Genomic DNA, 18,228 nt, shown 5'->3' on the forward strand with positions numbered 1-18,228 from the left:
CAAAAAGCTTAAGAGACATGGAGGATAGCATGACAAGATTCAACATAGGTCCAATCAGAGTTCTAGATGGAGATAGTATAGAAGATTTGACAGAGGCAATATATATATAATAGCTGAGAATTTTCCAGAGTTGTTGAAAGACACTCATCCCCAGATTCAGGGATCCCCTCTAATCCCAAATTGAATAAATATGAATAATCTTGACATCGGATCACAAAGACTAAGAGAAGATTGTAAAAGCAGCCAGAGAGAAAAGGTAGGTGGTTGTCAAATGAATTAGAAATAGTTTGACAACTGGCTTCTTAACAGCTTCTTTACAGTTTTAAAGTGCTGAGAAGAAATACATGTGGACTTAGAATTCTGTATCCAGCAAAACTATCCTCCAAACTGAGAATGAAATAAAGATATTTTCTAGGCAAACAAAAGCTGAGTGAAGTTTACTCTCAATAGATTCTCCCTAAAGAAATGGCTTATGGTGGCAAAACTGCAAACTCTGACTGTCCTCTCATTACTGCCTTTCCTCTGCAACTCACTGTGACTGTGTCTGTTTTCTTTTCATAAGGTCATCGGTCTTATTGGATTAGGGCCTGCCTTAGTCCATATGACCTCATGTTAACTAATTACATCTGCAAAGTCCCTATTTCCAAATAACTTCACATTCACAGGTACAGGGGGTTAGGATTTTAACATGTATTTTTAGAGGACACAATTCAACTCTTAACAATATACTTCAGGTAGAATTGGCCCAGGGATAGACACACAGGCTATTGAAACTGAATCTAGAGCTCAGAAACAGATTTATACATACATGTTGTTGTTAGGTGCCATCGAGATGGTTTTGAATCAGTGACCCTATCTACAGTAGAACAAACCACGGCCTGGTCCTGCGCTATCCTCTCAATCGTTACGTTTTAGCCTATTGTTTCAACCACTGTGTTGGTCTGTCTCCTTGACGGTCTTGCTCTCTTTTGCTGAGCCTCTACCAAGCATGATGTCCTTCTACGGGGAATGGTCCTACCTGATAACATGTCCAAACTATGTGAGATGAAGTCTCATCATCCTTGCTTCTAAGGAGCATTCTGGCTGTACTTCTTCCAAGAAAGATTTATTTGTTCTTTTGGCAGTCCATGGTATATTCAATATTCTTTGCAAACACCATAATTCAAAGGCATTGATTATTTATTGGTCTTCCTTATTCATTGTCCAGCTTTCACGTGCATATGACACGATTGAAAGCACCATGACTTGGAGAAGGCCTACCTTAGTCCTTAAAGTGACATCTTTGCTCTTTTGCAGCAGATTTAACAAAGCAATGCATCCTTTGATCTCTTGACTGCTGCTTCCCTGGGTATTGATTGTGGATTCAAATAAAACGAAAGCCTTGACAACTTCAGCCTTTTCTCTGTTTGTCATTATGTTGCTTATGGTCCCGTTGTGAGAATCTTTTTTGTTTTCTTAATGTTGAGGTGTAATCCATACTGAAGGCTGTGGTCTTTGGTCTTCATCAGTAAGTGCTTCAAGTTCTCTTTGCTTTCAACAAGCAAGGTTGTGTCATCTGCATAACACAGGTTGTTAATGAGTTTTCTGCCAATTCTGATGCCCTGGTCTTTTTCATATGATTATTGGATTCTTGGATTATTTGCTCAGCATACAGATTAAATAAGTATGGTGAAAGGATATAACTTTTATGCGTACCTTTCCTGGTTTGAACCATGCAATATCCCCTTGTTCTTTTCCAACGACTGCCTCTTGGTCTATGTACAGGTTCCTCAGGAGCACAATTAAGTGTTCTGAAATTTCCATTCTTTGCAATGTTATCCATAATTTGTCCTGATCCACACTATCAAATGCTTTTGCATAGTCAATAAAACAGAGGTAAACATCTTTCTGGTGTTCTTTGCTTTCACCCAGGAGCCACCTAACATCAGCAGTGCTATCCCTCATTCTACATCCTCTTCTGAATCCAGCTTGAATTTCTGGTAGTTCCCTGTTGATGTGCCGCCTTTGAATGATCTTCAGAATTTTACTTGTGTGTGATATTAAAGATATTGGTCAATAATTTCCTCATTCTTTTGGATCACCTTTCTTGGGAGTGGACACAAATATGGATCTCTTCCAGTCAGTTGGCCAGGTAGTTATCTTCCAGATTTCTTGGCTAGACAAGTGAGCACTTCCAATGCTGCATCCATTTGTTGAAACATCTCAATTGGTATTCCATCAATTTCTGGAGCCTTTTTTTTTTTTTTTCCCCCTGCCAATGCCTCTATTGCAGCTTGAGCTTCTTCCTTTAGTACCTTTGGTTCTTGATCATATGCTACCTCCTGAAGTGATTGAACGTTGACCAACTCTTTTTGGTACAGTGATTCTGTGTATTCTTTCCGTCTTCTTTTGATGCTTCCTGTGTGGGTCAATATTTTCCCCGTAGAAGCCTTCAATATTGCAGTTTGAGGCTTGAATTTTTTCCTCTGTTTTTTCAGCTTGAGAAATGCTGAGTATATTCTTCCCTTTTGGTTTTCTAACTCCAAGTCTTTGCATATTTCACTATGATACTTTGTCTTCTCAAGCCACCCTTTGAAATCTTTTGTTCGGTGCTTTTACTTCATTATTTGTTCCTTTTGCTTTAGCTACTCAACGTTCAAGAGCAAGTTTCACAGTCTCTTTTGACTTCTATTTTGGTCTTTTCTTTCTTTCCTGTCTTTTTAATGACCTCTTGCTTTCTTCATGTATGATGCCCTTGATGTCATTCCTCAACTTGTCTGGCTTTAGGTCATTAGTGTCAAATCTGTTCTTGAGATGGTCTCTAAATTCAGGTGTGATATACTCAGGGTTGTACTTTGGCTCTCATGGACTTGTTCTAATTTTCTTCAGTTTCAGCTTGAACTTGCATACCAGCAATTGATGGTCTGTTCTGCAGTCAACCCCTGGCCTTGTTCTAAGTGATGATATTGAGCTTTTCCATCGTCTCTTCCCACAAATGTAGTTGACATGATTCTTGTGTATTCCATCCGGTGAGGTCCACGTGCGTAGTCGCCGTTCATGTTGTTGAATAAAGGTATTTGCAGTGAAGATGTTGGTGGTCTTGCAAAATTCTGTCATGTGATCTCCAGTATTGTTTCTATCACCAAGGCCATATTTTCCAACTACTGATCCTTCTTCTTTCTTCCAGCTTCCACATTTCAATCACCAGTAATTATCAATGCATCTTGATTGCATGTTTGATCAATTTCAGACTGCAGAAGTTGGTAAAAATCTCCAATTTCTTCATTTTTGGTTTTAGCATTCGGTGTGTAAATGTGAATAATATTCGTATCAACTAGTCTTCTTTGTAGGCATATGGATATTATCCTATCACTGACAGCATTGTACTTCAGGATAGATCTTGAAATGTTCTTTTTGATGATGAATGCAATGCCATTCCTCTTCAATTTGTTATTCCCGGTATAGTAGAACACGCGATCTTCTAATTCAAAATGACCAGTAGTCATCCACTTCAGCTCACTAATGCCTAGGATATTGATGTCTATGCATTCCATTTCATTTTTGACAATTTCCAATATTCTTAGATTCATACTTCGTGCAGTCCATGTCCCTATTATTAATGGATGTTTGCAGCTCTTTCATCTTATTTTGAGTTGTGCCGTATCAGCAAATGAAGGTCCAGAAAGCTTTACTCCATCCATGTCATTAAGGTTGACTCTACTTTGAGGAGGCAGCTCTTCCCTAGTTGTATTTTGAGTGCCTTCCAGTTTGAGGGATTCATCTTCCGCCACTATGTCCGATGGTGTTCCGCTGCTATTCATAAGGTTCTTATACTGGCTAAAGAAAAAAAAAGATTTTTTTTTCCTTGAAGCATAGGTTACCATATCCTTCTTTCAATTTTGTCTTTGTCTGGAAGCTCCACTGAAACTTGTCGTTTGTGGGTGACCCTTCTGGTATTTAAATACTGGTGGCATAGCTTCTAGCATCACAGCAACACTCAAGTCACCACAGTATGACAGACTGACAGATGAGAGATAAATACATATATTGAAACTTGATTTATGACGGAGTTGGCATTGCAGATTATTGATGCTGAACAATTTATTATCCATATCAAAAGAAAAAGAAAATGAATCCTCACACCATATATAGACATTAGTTCCAGATGGTTTAAGGACTTAAATGTGAAATATAAAACTATGAAGGTTTTAGAAGAAAATGTAAGAGAATATCTTTATGACCATATGGTAGGGAAGGTTTTCTAAAACAGGATCCAAAAGGATGAACTGTAAAGGAAATGATTGATTAATTTTTGTTATTCAAAAGACAAAGGCTCCAGGAGGGACTTAAGATGATAAATTTAATCAACTGCCTAATAAATTTCATTAATATATTTGATACTGACTAGGAGCCCTGCTTGGGCAGTGGTAAAAGTGCTCACCTAGTAACCAAGTGGCTGCTGGCTCAAACTCACCAGCCCCTGCTTGGGAGAAAGGTTTGGCAGTCTGCCTCTGTAAATATTTACAACCTTGGAAACCATATGGGACAGTCCTACTTTGTCCTATAGCATTACTATGAGTTGGAATCATTTGGTGTTTTTGATATTGACAGATTATTTATACAGCTAGAAGAGAGTTTAGGACCAAAGTGCTAACAAATACATATAAAATAAAGGTAACATGTACACACACATGTTCGAGAGCACAGACCCCCCCAAATACAATTATTAAATTCAGGGAGACTATTTTTTTTTTTTTAAGGAAAAATAATCCTGTAACATGCTATATTCTTCAGCTATTCTTAACATTCACATGATTAGCAATTTAATAAAAATTATGGTAAAATTATATTGGGAGGATGAGTGCATGAGAAGTGTGCTTGTTTTGTGAAAGAGGCATACATCCTATAATCTTTTATGGGATAATGACAAGAAGTGTCAAAGTAATCATGCTATTTAGAGGCATAGAGGTCAAAGAATTAGTTGAACAATGTAGAATCCTGGACCAGAAAATGACATTAATATAAGACAGTAGAAGGAAAGCTGCCAAAATTTGAATTAGGTGTGTAGATTATTAATAGTATTGTATGAATGTTAATTTACTGGTTTTGATAATTTCATGTAAGATGTTAACATTAGGGAAAGCTGGATAAAGGGTATATGAGCGCTCTACTATTTTTGCAAATTTCTGTAAGTCTAAAATAAATTCAGAATAAAAAGCTAAGGAAGTCATTTGAGGAGTTGAGAGTGGTTGACTCTGGGGAGTAGGAAATGGGAGAGTGTTGGAGATTATTGACTTTTAGTAACAATTTTATAGTACAACTTGACTTTTTAATCTATTTGCGTATATAATTGATGAAAATAGTAAAAAATAGTGTAGAACATGATAGAAAAAAGTTAGTCCATTGAAAATTTAAGTTGGATGCCTTGGAAAGATTTGACAAGGTTGATGGGAAGAAAAATATTTCTGTCAAATTTGTATGGGGGATAACTGTAAACGTTTGGGAATAAATAATTTAAAAAATCTATCAGGATTCTTCATTCACATTGCATTACATGTTCTTTAAGTTTTTTCTTGTTTTAGAAGAGACTGAAACTGAAAATTGCGAAGTATATTGAAAAGAAAAACAAATCCATTACTGATTCTGACTCGTAGTGGTTGTAGGGGACAGAGCAGAAATGCCCCATAGGAATTCCAAGGCTGTAAATCTTTATGGAAGCCGACTGTCTTATCTTTCTCCAGTGCAGCAGCTGTTGGGTTTGAATCTCCCACCTTTTGGTTAATAGCCGAGCACTTAACCACTTTGCCACCAGGGCTCCTTAGAGAAAGCATATACCAAAACCCAAACCCATTGCCATCAATTCGATTCTGACTCATAGCCACCCTGTAGAACAGAGTAGAACTGCCCCAAAGTGTTTCCAAGGAGTGTCTGGTGGATTCAAACTGCTGACCTGTTGGTTGGCAGCAGAACACTTAATCACTGCGCCATCAGGGCTCCAGATAAAGCATATAAAAAACCAAAAAACCAAACCTGTTGCTGTCGAGTTGATTCTGACTCATAGCAACGCTACAGGACAGAGTGGAACTGACCCGTAGGGTTTTCAAGGAGTGGCTGGTGGATTTGAACTGCCAACCTTTTAGTTAGCAGCCAAGCTCTTTAACCTCTGTGCCACCACAGCTCTGATGAAGCATATAAAAACCAAAAACCCACTGCTGTTGACTTGATTCCTACTCATATAGGCAGGATTATTGAGCATATTTGTTACTGAATTCCATCTACTGGCTGCCTACTCAGTGAAAGGCTGCGTATGGCCCTTTGTTAAGAGATTAGTAAATGAGTTGACAAGGACATGTTTTAGGCTAAAATAAAATGTTTAAGTGGATATATACTTTTTAATGATTTTCCTCATTAGCTTCTGAAACCAGCCAGCTCAATACTGGTCCAAACTGCACAAATGAAGACACCTTCCGCGAGAAGTGTAGGACAGGGCAGCAGGAGTGACTGGGGTGTGCTGCACAGATGGTTTGACGGCAGAAACCCTTTCGTGGTAAAAATTTGTCGATCACTTGAGTATGAGCAGTAGATTGCTTTTCTCTTGATGTTAATGCTGTTTTTTATCTCCGATGACAAAACAGAGTTTTTCCACCTTTTGGGTTTTCATACTTTTCACTCTTCAAGATAAACGAAAAAGAAAAGCAAAATAATGCTCCAGTTAAACAGACTGATTCTCTTCTTTTGCTGATGAGATGTTTGTGTGTGTTTGTATATGTGTATATATGTGTACACATACATGTATGCCCGTGTATAGTATACACATACATATACATGTTAAATAAGCATTGATTTGTAATTTATACCAATGATGCAGGCCTTCTGCGTTTGTTTGCCAGCCGTGCCCTCCCCTCGCAAGGTGTTTTTATAAGCATACTATGCTCATTTTTTTCCCCCTCAATATGTGGAAGAGGACTGGCATGGTAGCACTTTTGAGGGTGTATATGTGTGTGTATATGTATATATACACATATATGTTTATATATGTGAGTAAAATTGGAAGTGTCTGAAATATTAAAAGGCCATCACTAGACAAAATTAATTATTGAGGCTGTTTTTTAGAAACATATTTCTAAATTTGAAGTTGAATGTTTTTTTAATAAAGCTATATCCCAACTATTTTTAGCTTTTTTATTTATTAAGAATCTTCTAGTATACTTGGTATAATGTTTAAACTATTGCAAATGGAAATAGATTACTTGAAAGTTAAAGAGCAGCAATATTAGCAGCCTATTTGTATTTTTAATTTGACATTTTGATAAGAAAACAAGTCAGTTCGTTGATGTATAATGACTTAACACTTCTAAAAGTTTTTTTTTTCCTGATTCCAGACAACCTAATGAAACCTCTTTTGAATTATGGTATCGCTTGGTGAGCATATCTTTTTTTACTTTAAGTTACTTTTCAGAATAATATTGATTAACTCATATATATTAGTTGTGTTTTTGGATTACTGTTACAGTATGTCTATGGGCTTCCTGGTTGAAGAAACTGCACCAGTTGTTTGGAGAGGCCTTATGGTAATGTCAGCCATTGAGAAACTCTTGAGGCAGGTAAGAAAATTGCCTTAAATATCATGTTATTGTTGACAAAGCTATGGTTATGCATTTGCTGATTGGAGAACTGCTTTAAAAATTTGCAGTCAGATTTGACATGTTTTGCAAAGGAATCCAGCTGAAATTGGATGTCGTTTTCAGATGAGGAGGTAAAGAAATGAAACATGTCTTAAACTCTGAAGCTCTTCTTTTTTGACCATGACATCTTGTCTTTCTGTCACTATTGCTGCTTTGATCTCTGGTCCCAGACTGTTCTCCTAGCCATTTAAGTCTCTTGGCTACATTTCCCCTTCTTTCTTGCCGAGATCTACATTTGGTTATTTCAGTTATGCTCCCCAAAACACTCCATCTTCCCCAATTCCTGTGTGACCTTGACCTTTATTTGTCTGGAGCAATCCAGCCTTCTCTTTTCTGTACTACTAAATCCACTGGGGACTATAGAATGGTTGTGTTAATTGCCTGCATTTATAAAGTTTTGGTTTCTGAATTCAGCCAGGCTTTCAGCATTTCAGAAATTTGGTTTTATTCTTTGTTCTTTGCAACATTTATCAAAGGCTCAGCTTAAAAATATGTTTAGGGAATTTGGTAGTCTGGCAGGGGACCCTGTTGGAGATTTGACAAAAACGAGCTCTCTGATACACAAATCACGTAAAAGTCACGGTTTACTATGATGCGTGCTAAGGATACATCTTCAGCAAGCATACTAGGAAATATCAGAATGAAAGATGAGGTAAAAAAATGGATCCATATTTTATTGGAATACGTAGAGGATGCCTCGAGTAGTGAGTGGACTGCATATTTACCTTACAGGCTTTTTCGTAAAGTCAGTTTTTTTTTGTCTGTACATTTTAATAGGAACTGAAAAGCTGATATTTTAGGACTATACTTTGAACAGTAAAGTAGCTGGGCAGAAGCTTTGTACAGCAGTGGATTGTAGGGGATACCTGATTCAGTGACTGATTTAAAAAAAAAATTGAGTATAGCATATATACAGAAGCATGTACATACCAGTGTTCAGGTAGATGAATTATACCAAACTATAACAGCTATGTAATCATCATTTAGGTCAAGAAAATAGAAAAATACCAGTGTTCCAGAAGCTCCTTTCATGTCTTCTCCCAGTAACTATTTTTAGGGGAGAAGGTAAATACTTGTGGTCAGTCTGCCATCTTGAACTGAAAGTTTGGTTGAATTTTTTTACCCTGACAATATCTTGTTGAGTTAAAATTGCACATCCAATGGGATGTACAGATTTTAAGTATACAATTCAAAGAGTATATGTGCATGTGTGTACACTCAATTAAGATAGAGAACATTTCTATCCCTCTGGAAAGTTCCCTTAGGCTCCTGTCTTTTCAACACCTCGTCCCCCATAGATAACCACTATCGTGATTTCTGTTACCAAAAATTAGTTTTGCATGTTCTGTGAATGGAATCATATAGAATATTATAGTTGGCCTCTTTCACTTAAACCCAAAAAATCCATTGCCATCGAGTTAATTCTGACTCATAGTGACCCCATAGGGCAGAGTAGAACTGTCCCATAGGGTTTCCAGGGAGCAGCTGGTGGATTTGAACTGCTGACCTTTTGGTTCACAGCCAAGCTCTTAACCACTGTGCCTAATACTTTTGAAACTCGTCCATGTTGTTGCATATATAAATAAGGGGGTCCTTTTTATTGCTGAATAATATTACATTTTATGAAAAAAAAAAAGTTTATTCTTAAGTTGATGGACATTTGGATTGTCTGCAGTTTTTGGATATTATGAATAATGCTGCTATAAATACTATTTCTTCAGGGTATAGAAACAGTTGTATAGGGAGTCTCTTGGTTTTGCTTTGTCAACATCTAGTAGTTTATCCACATAATTCCACTTAATCGCCCTGTAGCCTCATCTGCTAGGAGAAAGTAAAGAGATTGATGAATGAATGTGGTGTATGTTCATGAACAAACTCTGTGGCGATGCATTGTGAGAAGATTCGCCAGATCATAAAATTAGAAGTTAATCTTTAGGATCAATTAGGAAAACAGCCAGATAAATTCTAGAATGTCATTCTGAGTACTGGATTTACCAGAATGTATTTTCTTTTAGTCTCCTGATGTTTGAAACATGCTCCTTTTACTTTTCATGTTGCCTTTAATTAATTAAAGGCATAAACACCTAGTATATTTCATTTGATGAATAGTAATAATTTTTCATTTTTCTGCTGTTTTTTAAGATTTCTCAGTAGTTATTTTTTTCCTACGCCCAGGTTCTCCTCAGTATAGATATGGTTAGTGTGGCTCAAATGAGGAAGTCTTTTCTTGGAGTCTTTGAGTTTGGAAATGTGAGATATTGGAAAAAATAATTTTAGTTATTGGAAAAAGGGCTACAGAAAGGCAAACTTCAAAGGCTATCCTGATGTCAGCTCCTGCTGTGGTCACAGTGTAAACCCTAGAGACCAGGGATTTTTGGCAGCAGTTTTAGTGCTTTTAGTTTAATCTCCAGTATCCCCAAATGTGAAGCAGATGCCAGTTTTCTTCTCTAGGGTTCTGATAATGGCATATAATGAGTTGGTTGTTTCCTAGCAACTAAGGAAGCAGTTTCACTCTAGCTGATCCTGCAATGGGAATGAACATTTTCCCTTGATAGTTGGTATTAGTGATTTCCCTGACAATGGAATTTCACTTTTGAATAAGGAATGTTCTCAGCCCTTGGTTTTCTAAAGAATTTTGCTTTTGAGTGTGGTCTAAGCTCTTCTTAATCCTGTATAAAATGAGATTTTTTTTTTTGAGGCCCTCTAACCACCTCTCACGGGAAGAACTAAAGGAGTTTGACACATAGTTTCTCAAATGACAAATAATTATACAAGAAGCTATAATAGGTGTATTTTTTTCCCCATGTTTAACAGCATAATTAACAATCAAATTCTTTTCTGTATTTAATTTTCATGACAAGAGAGGTCTATTAGGTGTTGGCCAGTGTGCTGTGGAAATAAATACATACGAAGTTTCAATACCGGGATCATTCCAATATCAAGTCAATATGACAAAAATATATTGTCCAATCTATCACTCATTTGATCAAAAACAATATTTTGTATAACAAATTATTATTATACCAAAAGGTTTTAAACAGGCTCTTGTTAAAGTGAACTATTAGACAATTCAGTGTTTAACTTTAAATATTAGTAGGGCAATGTATCTACTCTTAACTGAGTCATATCTGAATTTTTATCATTTGTTTGCAGTAATAGATCTGGAGGTCTTCTGACTTTTGAGTTATATGGAGGCATGAGAAAACTATTTTAAGTGACCTTCTTTTTAGTCATTCGTAGTTTTAACAGTTTTTAAGGAAATTATCCATTTTTCTTCCTTTGACATATGTAATAATATAAATTACGTTCCTCACTGAGATTTATAGTATGATATATTAAATTTTGGAAACCCTAGTAGTGTAGTGGTTAAGTGCTATAGCTGCTAACCAAAAGGTCGGCAGTTCGAATCCACCGGACGCTCCTTGGAAACTCTATGGGCAGTTCTACTTCGTCCTATAGGGTCGCTATGAGTCGGAATCCACTCGACAGCAGTGGGTTTGATTTTTTTTTTTTTTTGGTATATTAAATTTTAGAGGTAGCCAGACACTTAGGCAAAGACATAAAACATAAATGCTATTCTTAAGATAATTAAGATAAAAAAAAAAGATAATTAAGATAAAAAAAACCATGTCTAAATATACCAAAGAAGTTTATTACATGGCATAGAAAACATTCACAGACTTATGCATTAACTGTAGGTGAAGCTATTGAATGTCTTTATTGTCAGTGTTGGACATCTGACCTTCTTATTCATTCCCCTTTATGATTTTTGCATCATCAGGTACTTTGGCAGTCTCATATTTAAAAAATAGTTTATAAGCCTCCATGAAACATTAAAGAATGAAGAACACTAAACAATTTTGATTCAAGTGAACAGGGTAATAGGCTTTCAGCACCTAAGACTTAAAATTTTTTCTTAAAAAAACTGTTAACCATGAAGCAGAGTTTTAATATAATAAAAATTATTTCTTTTAGATTTTTTGAGAACTTAATCTGAGGCTAAAGACTCTACTGTGTTAAGCCTGTTTTTGAATTCTCCTTTTTCTTTTAAAACTGTAGATTAGTGAACAAAGAAATAGAAGTACAATATAACTAAAGCGTAGTTCTTTGAAATGTTTTTATGAGGCAGTGTTATCTAGCTCAGATTTAGTAATCTAGTAGTGGTTCCTTTTGACTACCATGCATTTATTTGTTCATTTAACAGATATTATTGCTGTATGTTTAAAATGTCGTTGGACTTTTTGTCATCTTCAGTAGCACATGTTTATTGCTTGCTTACTATTTTACGGCATTGGTTAGATGTTGAGGACACAAGGTTGTATATGACATAGTTCCAGACTTCAAAATTGTAAAATAAAGCTGTTAGTTACAGACCTGCTTTTGACTTATAGTCATAAGTTAAGATATGCTAGAAATTATGATGACTTTCAAGCACTGTCATACAATGTTTTATTTATGACACTCAAAGTTGGAACATAGAGAACAGGGTTGAGTATTATATAGTATTGACCATTCAGGTTGGTAGGGATGTTACAGGATATCAGATTTCATGAACTAATGTGGGTTCCATGTCATAGAAAAATCTCTGGGGTCAGTATTGAAAGAGAACAAGTAATCAGAAGGCTTTAGAAACCATCTATGAAACCAATCAATCATTTTCTTCCTACTTAAAATGCTTCTCTTTTTCTGATAATTATTAAAGATGACTTAGATGCCAGTATTGGACATCTGACCTCACTGTGATGACTGAATACTTATGTATGCAGCTTTATTATTACATAATTTTTTTTTTTTTACATGTTGCTATTGTACTAAAAAAAAAAAAAAATTTTTTTTTTTTTTTATTGTTCTGTATGGGGCCCTGGTGGCACAGTGGTTAAGCGTTTGGCTGCTAAACTTTTGGTGATGATTAATTTTATCAAGAAAGTGAGGGAACTATAACAAAGTAACAAAACTGTAAAAAAATAAGTAGAGTTATTGTTCTCTATTGTAAACTACTCTGTGTAGTTTTGGGTTGGAGCAATTGTAAGACTGTAAACCTGAATCTCTCGGAGTTTATTTTTTAACCTGACTTCTGGAGGAAGGCCTTCTGCTGCAAGCCTCTGTTTTTATACAGCTTAGCTAGATTATCTTCTGCTCTGCATCAGTTGTTGACCTTCTTGGATCTGCCCTACCCCTGGCACCTTTGGAAGATGAAAGCCCTATACCATTCTTAGCCCTGAATTCCTTGAATTCCTCCCTTAGGTTTTAGGCCTCGTAGTCATACACACCTTGCTCTGCCCTGGATGATTTCATGGCAGGAACTAACATGTCATCGCCCTTCTTCTTCCATTTGGCACATCACTAGCCATTTCTTCAGACTGGCTTTCCCCTTTGGCAAGGTGAGACGTCTTTGCCTGTCTAGTTATATGGACTTCTTCCCTGGAACTTTTCAATGTGTTTAGATTTCTCATCTGATCTTCCCCTTTCGTTCTGGTTCAAAGCCTTTGTTTGCTTTGGATGAATCTTGCTGCCTGTGTGAAAAATATACTCTCAGCCCATTCATAGGTTAACCTGAACTCTAGAAATGATTAAATCTCTGGCCTCAGCTTACCAGTTTTACTTCTCTGTCATTGACTCAAATGCTTCCTAAGGAGAGACTCGAGTCCTTGCCTTGATTTTGTCCCTTCTTATTAATTTTTTATTCTCAGCAAGAGAACACAGAGGATCAGAATTCTTACTTTCAGAATGTAAATTTGGGGGTACAATTTACTATTCAATCTAAACACAGAATGTAACAGGTATCTTTTGTGATTTTTCTGACATCCAAATAAAGAAATGAGGAAAACAAGGGAAAGACAGAGCATCTGGTTTAACTCCAAGCCTGAATCTGAAAAGAGAGCAAGAAAGGAAGTAACAAGAGTGAGAGGAAGGACAGAAAGTTACCGGGAAATTGAAGCCATCATTTATCATCATTGTCGATAAAACAAAGCTGCTTAGATTTCTTTTGTGTCTTACAACATAGAGAAACTTTTCCTATTTCCTTCTTTGTGAATCTTCAGGAAAAGTAATAATACAGAGGTCCTGGAACAGTTAAAGGAGTTAATGTTAAAGGAGGGCTCTAACTGTAGCTCTGGTAGAAGTGGGAAGCATGCTGAAAGCTGACTTGTTTACAAAAGAACTGATAAATGCCACTGTCTCATTCAGTTGAAAGCCAGCTATCAAAATTAGTGCAAAAGGAAGTGCTAATAGCAAAATGTGCCGATCCACTGAAATATATTGATTAAAGGGGGATACAATGATGTCAGACACAATTCATTAGTAGCAAAAATCGGTGGGCCTAACATAATTTGCCTTTGGAAAGTGGCTAATTGACAAACCCTTACAATATCCCGTTTCTGTTTTGAACACTTCCAGAAGAGTTCCGAGCATTTTGACTCTTTTCTGTTGTTGATACAGAGATTGAGGAATAAAAGTCTACAGTGATTTGAACTGAGTGTAAGATGAGGATAATTGTAAAAGGTAGGACCTTGTCTTCTGCAATGTTAATTAAAGGGCCTAATAAAGGTCATATATGATTACTTGCTGGGCTCTCAGGAGAACTTCTTAGAGCTGTGGCCATTATTGAATGGGTAAGGGTTTTCATAACTCCTTAAGGGCAGATGAGGGAGGGTGATTATGGGGTCAGAATCAAATGTTGGAAGCCTGCCGGTGAGTCAGAATCCAAGGAGATTTGAATAGATCCGATGCAGGCTATCAGGAGAGTTATGACTATCTTTGGAAATTTCATGGGATTGTACACCTTTTTTATACTTTCAGCAGATACTATATTTTATTGATTTTATGATACATATTTTCACAGGGCTTTGAACTGGTTGTAAATGGTTCAGTCATGGCTGACAGAAACAAGGGCAGTGCCGGCATTGCACAGCAACTGAATTTCTTGTCAGCTCTTGACTGGAATAGGAAACGGGCAGCAGGCAGTGGTGACCCACTGAAAGATGGTGGCCTACTGCACCTCTTTGAATGTGTGTTGCTTTCCACAGCCCTGCCAATAATCAAATCTCCCACTTCAAGCTCCTGAAAGTTTTCTGATGGAGGAGATTGGATTATTGGCAGGACTGTCGAGAGCAATACAGGTTCGAAGCAGCGCTGTTGGCCACCATCTCTGAGTGGGTACCTACTTGGGTCAAAAGGTGACGTGCAAGAGATTTGGTTGCTTTGCAACGCTCCTGCTGCCCTTGTTTCTATTAGCCCTGACTGAACAATTTAGAACCAGTTCGAAGCCCTGTATTTTTCCCATTTTAATATCTCTGAAATTGAATTTATAATCAATAACATATTGAAATTTTATAGTCAATAATATATTGGTATTGTGTCAGTTGAATAGCATTTTCCCCTTTTTTATGGTACGTAAAATAATGGTATATCTCACTATCTATGGTGTTTTAGATTTGATGAAATACAGTAACTATTTTTGTTGTGATTATTTTATGCTGATTAAATTGTGTTCCCACCTTTTTCACAGTCACTGCAGATTGATTCTGTGTTATTCATTTGGTCAGGTTTTTATTGTTAAAAGACTATCTTAAACTGCTGCTGGCAGTTTCGGCAACTTGTTCATCCTCTTTCATTCTCCCTTCTCTAACTTAATTCTTCCCCTTTTCACTTACCCAGAGACTGACAGATTATTCTTCCCAAAGCATAATTCTCATGATGTCAGTCATCTCAAAGACCATCAGTGTCTCCCTATTACTTTTTAAAGCAGTCTATCCACTGGCTCTATTCATTCTTTCAGTGGTTACATTCTAGGGAAATTGTTGTAAATAAGAAAGGCATGAAACTTGCCCCCATAAATTCTTTAGTTTCATGTGAACCTGTATTTATTGATTTTTTTAAGGAATGATTTTAAATGCTATGTGATCATTCGTAGCCTGTGAATAATGCCATACTAAATTACATTCATAGATTTTTGTGTGTATTTAATACTATTTTACGTATTGTTAGTTTGGTGATGAAAAGGCCACCAAAAGAAATGACTCATGATTAATTAAGACATCTTTTATCGTATTTCTTTTTTGTGTTTATTCCAAGCCTGAACGTATGTCCATACAAATACATATGTTAGACTTTTAGTGCATTTTGATAGAATCTAAGTCTGATGTACTGGTTACCTGAATCTAGAAAGCATCAGATTAAATAGATTTGAATTAATGTATTATTGATATAATTAATTATCCTTAGATAAATATATACTATTACATATTACTGAGTATTTAATATGTGCCAAGCCTTGTAATGTTTTATTTGTATTATCTCATCTAATCCACACAATTCTGTATAATTGGTAGTGAAGCCAGTGCCATTGAGTCGATTCTTATTTTAGGCACAAGGAGATTTAACTTGGCCAGGGTTCCACAAATGGTCTCTCTGATTCCCTAGACTGAGCTTTTAAGTACTTACGCTGTACAACTGAAATTTTAAAGTTTCAGATTTTGAACTGAAAAGATGATCATTCAGTATCAACTCTGATATCCTAATTGATATTGTATTAAGAGTTTTCCTTTAGCTGCAGATTTGTATTTATAACTTTTTATAAAGTTTTGATGATTTAAGGATGGATTAGATTCATATATATTCATAAACATTAAAAACTAATGTTATTTAAACATAAATCCAATGAAATATGCCCATTTTACATTTTGGTATTCTATAACTCTGTGAATATACTTTACAGGGCATTTCTGAAAGATTGTCTTTGTAAATCTCTTTACTCTCACACTGATTATTTAAATGTCTCTTTTTCATTCCACATCAGTTGCATTTTTGTTAATTTTGAGAATAGATTTTTGTGGTGCAGTTTTTATGTGAGATCAAGTTATACAGTCTTTTAAGTAGTGTTTAGTCAAGCTCTGGTTGACTGTCCATGGATACCTCAAAGTCATGAAGTCCAGATGAAAACTCATCACTGCCCCACCTACCTGCAACTCCTCCTTCTTTGCTTGTGATTGGCACCACCATCCACCTAGCTGTTCAGGCCAAAATTCTGGATATCATCCTTAAGTCATCCTTCTTTCTCCCCCACTGCTCATATTCATTGTGTCCTGTTCTCCCATCTCAGCTTCGCCTCTCCCAATGCAGTCCATCGTTACTTATACTGTGGCAAATTGTAACAGACTACATATATATATATATATATATATATATATATATATATATCTCCTGTGTAATTTGAGATAGTTGACTGATCCTTTTTTTTATTGTACTTTAGAAAAAAGTTTACAGAACAAACTAGCTTCTCATTAAATACATATTGTTTTATGACATTGGTTAACAGCTACATGACATGTCAACACTCTCCCTTCTCGACCTTGGGCTCCCTATTTCCAGCTTTCCTGTCCCTTCCTGCCTTCTCGCCCTTGTCCCTAGGCTGGTGTGCACCTTTAGTCTTGTTTCATTTTATGGGTCTGTCCAATCTCTGGCTGAAGGGTGAACCTCAGAAGTGACTTCATTACTGAGCTAAAAGGGTGTTGGGGGGCCATACTCTCAGGGTTTCTGCCATCTCTGTCAGGCCTGGAAGTTTGGTCTTTTTTTGTGAGTTAGAATTTTGTTCTACATTTTTCTCCAGCTCTGTCCAGGACCCTCTATTGTGATCCCTGTCAGAGCAGTCAGTGGTGGTAGCTGGACCCCATCTAGTTATACTGGACTCAATCTGGTGGAGGCTGTGGTAGTTGTGGTCCATTAGCCCTTTGGACTAATCTTTTCTTTGTGTCTTTAGTTTCCTTCATTCTCGCTTGCTCCCAAAAGGGTGAGACCAGTGGAGTATCTTAGTTGGCCACACACAAGCTTTTAAGACTACAGACACTACTTACCAAAGTGTAGTGTAGAACATTTTCTTTATAAACTATGTTGTGCCAATTGAGCTTGATGTTCCCTGAGAGCACAGTCCACAGTCCACAGTCCTCAGCCTAGTAAGTTGGTCCCTCAGGGAGTTTGGATATGTCTATGGTGCTTCCATGACCTTGCTTTGTATAAAGTTGCACTGGCTTCCGTAGTATTGTGTACTGTCTTAACCTTCACCAAAGTTACCACTTTGGCTAATCTTTTTTTTTTTTTAATTTTTGTTGGCTTTAAGTGAAAGTTTACAAATCAAGTCAGTCTCTCACACAAAAAGTTATATACACCTTACTAAAAACCAAACCAAACCAAACCCATTGCCGTCGAGTCGATTCCGACTCATAGCAACCCTAGGGAACAGAGTAGAACCGCCCCACAGAGTTTCCAAGGAGCACCTGGTGGATTTGAACTGCCGACCTCTTGGTTAGCAGCTGTAGTACTCAACCACTAAGCCACCAGGATTTCCATACACCTTGCTACATACTCCCAATTGCTCTCCCCCTAATGAGACAGCCCACTCCCTCCCCCTACTCTCTCTTTGTGTGTCCATTTCACCAGCTTCTAACCCCCTCTATCCTCTCATCTCCCCTCCAGGGAGGAGATGCCAACATAGTCTCAAGCGTCCACCTGATCCAAGAAGCTCACTCCTCACCAGCATCCCTCTCCAAACCATTTGACTAATCTTTCT

At 36.8% G+C, this 18,228-nt stretch overlaps 1 protein-coding gene across 6 annotated transcripts in view; it reads left to right on the top strand.

Annotated features, from left to right (window-relative positions):
- The window catches only part of NUBPL (NUBP iron-sulfur cluster assembly factor, mitochondrial), a 245,809-nt gene that overhangs the window by 109,187 nt on the left and 118,394 nt on the right, over positions 1-18,228 (top strand). For 4 of the 6 annotated variants that reach the window (XM_003408450.4, XM_023546096.2, XM_023546098.2 and 1 more), the window contains 2 exons: positions 7,362-7,401; positions 7,493-7,583. The exons of 1 other annotated variant lie outside the window; for it this stretch is intronic. In XM_003408450.4, the coding sequence (XP_003408498.1) occupies positions 7,362-7,401; positions 7,493-7,583 (131 nt within the window). Of the gene's footprint in view, positions 1-6,415; positions 6,527-7,361; positions 7,402-7,492; positions 7,584-18,228 lie in introns of those variants that run through there. One more of the 6 variants, XM_023546100.2, reaches the window with a different exon arrangement.

Source organism: Loxodonta africana, chromosome 10 (genome assembly GCF_030014295.1).
Source record: "Loxodonta africana isolate mLoxAfr1 chromosome 10, mLoxAfr1.hap2, whole genome shotgun sequence".
Lineage (NCBI taxonomy): Eukaryota > Metazoa > Chordata > Mammalia > Proboscidea > Elephantidae > Loxodonta > Loxodonta africana.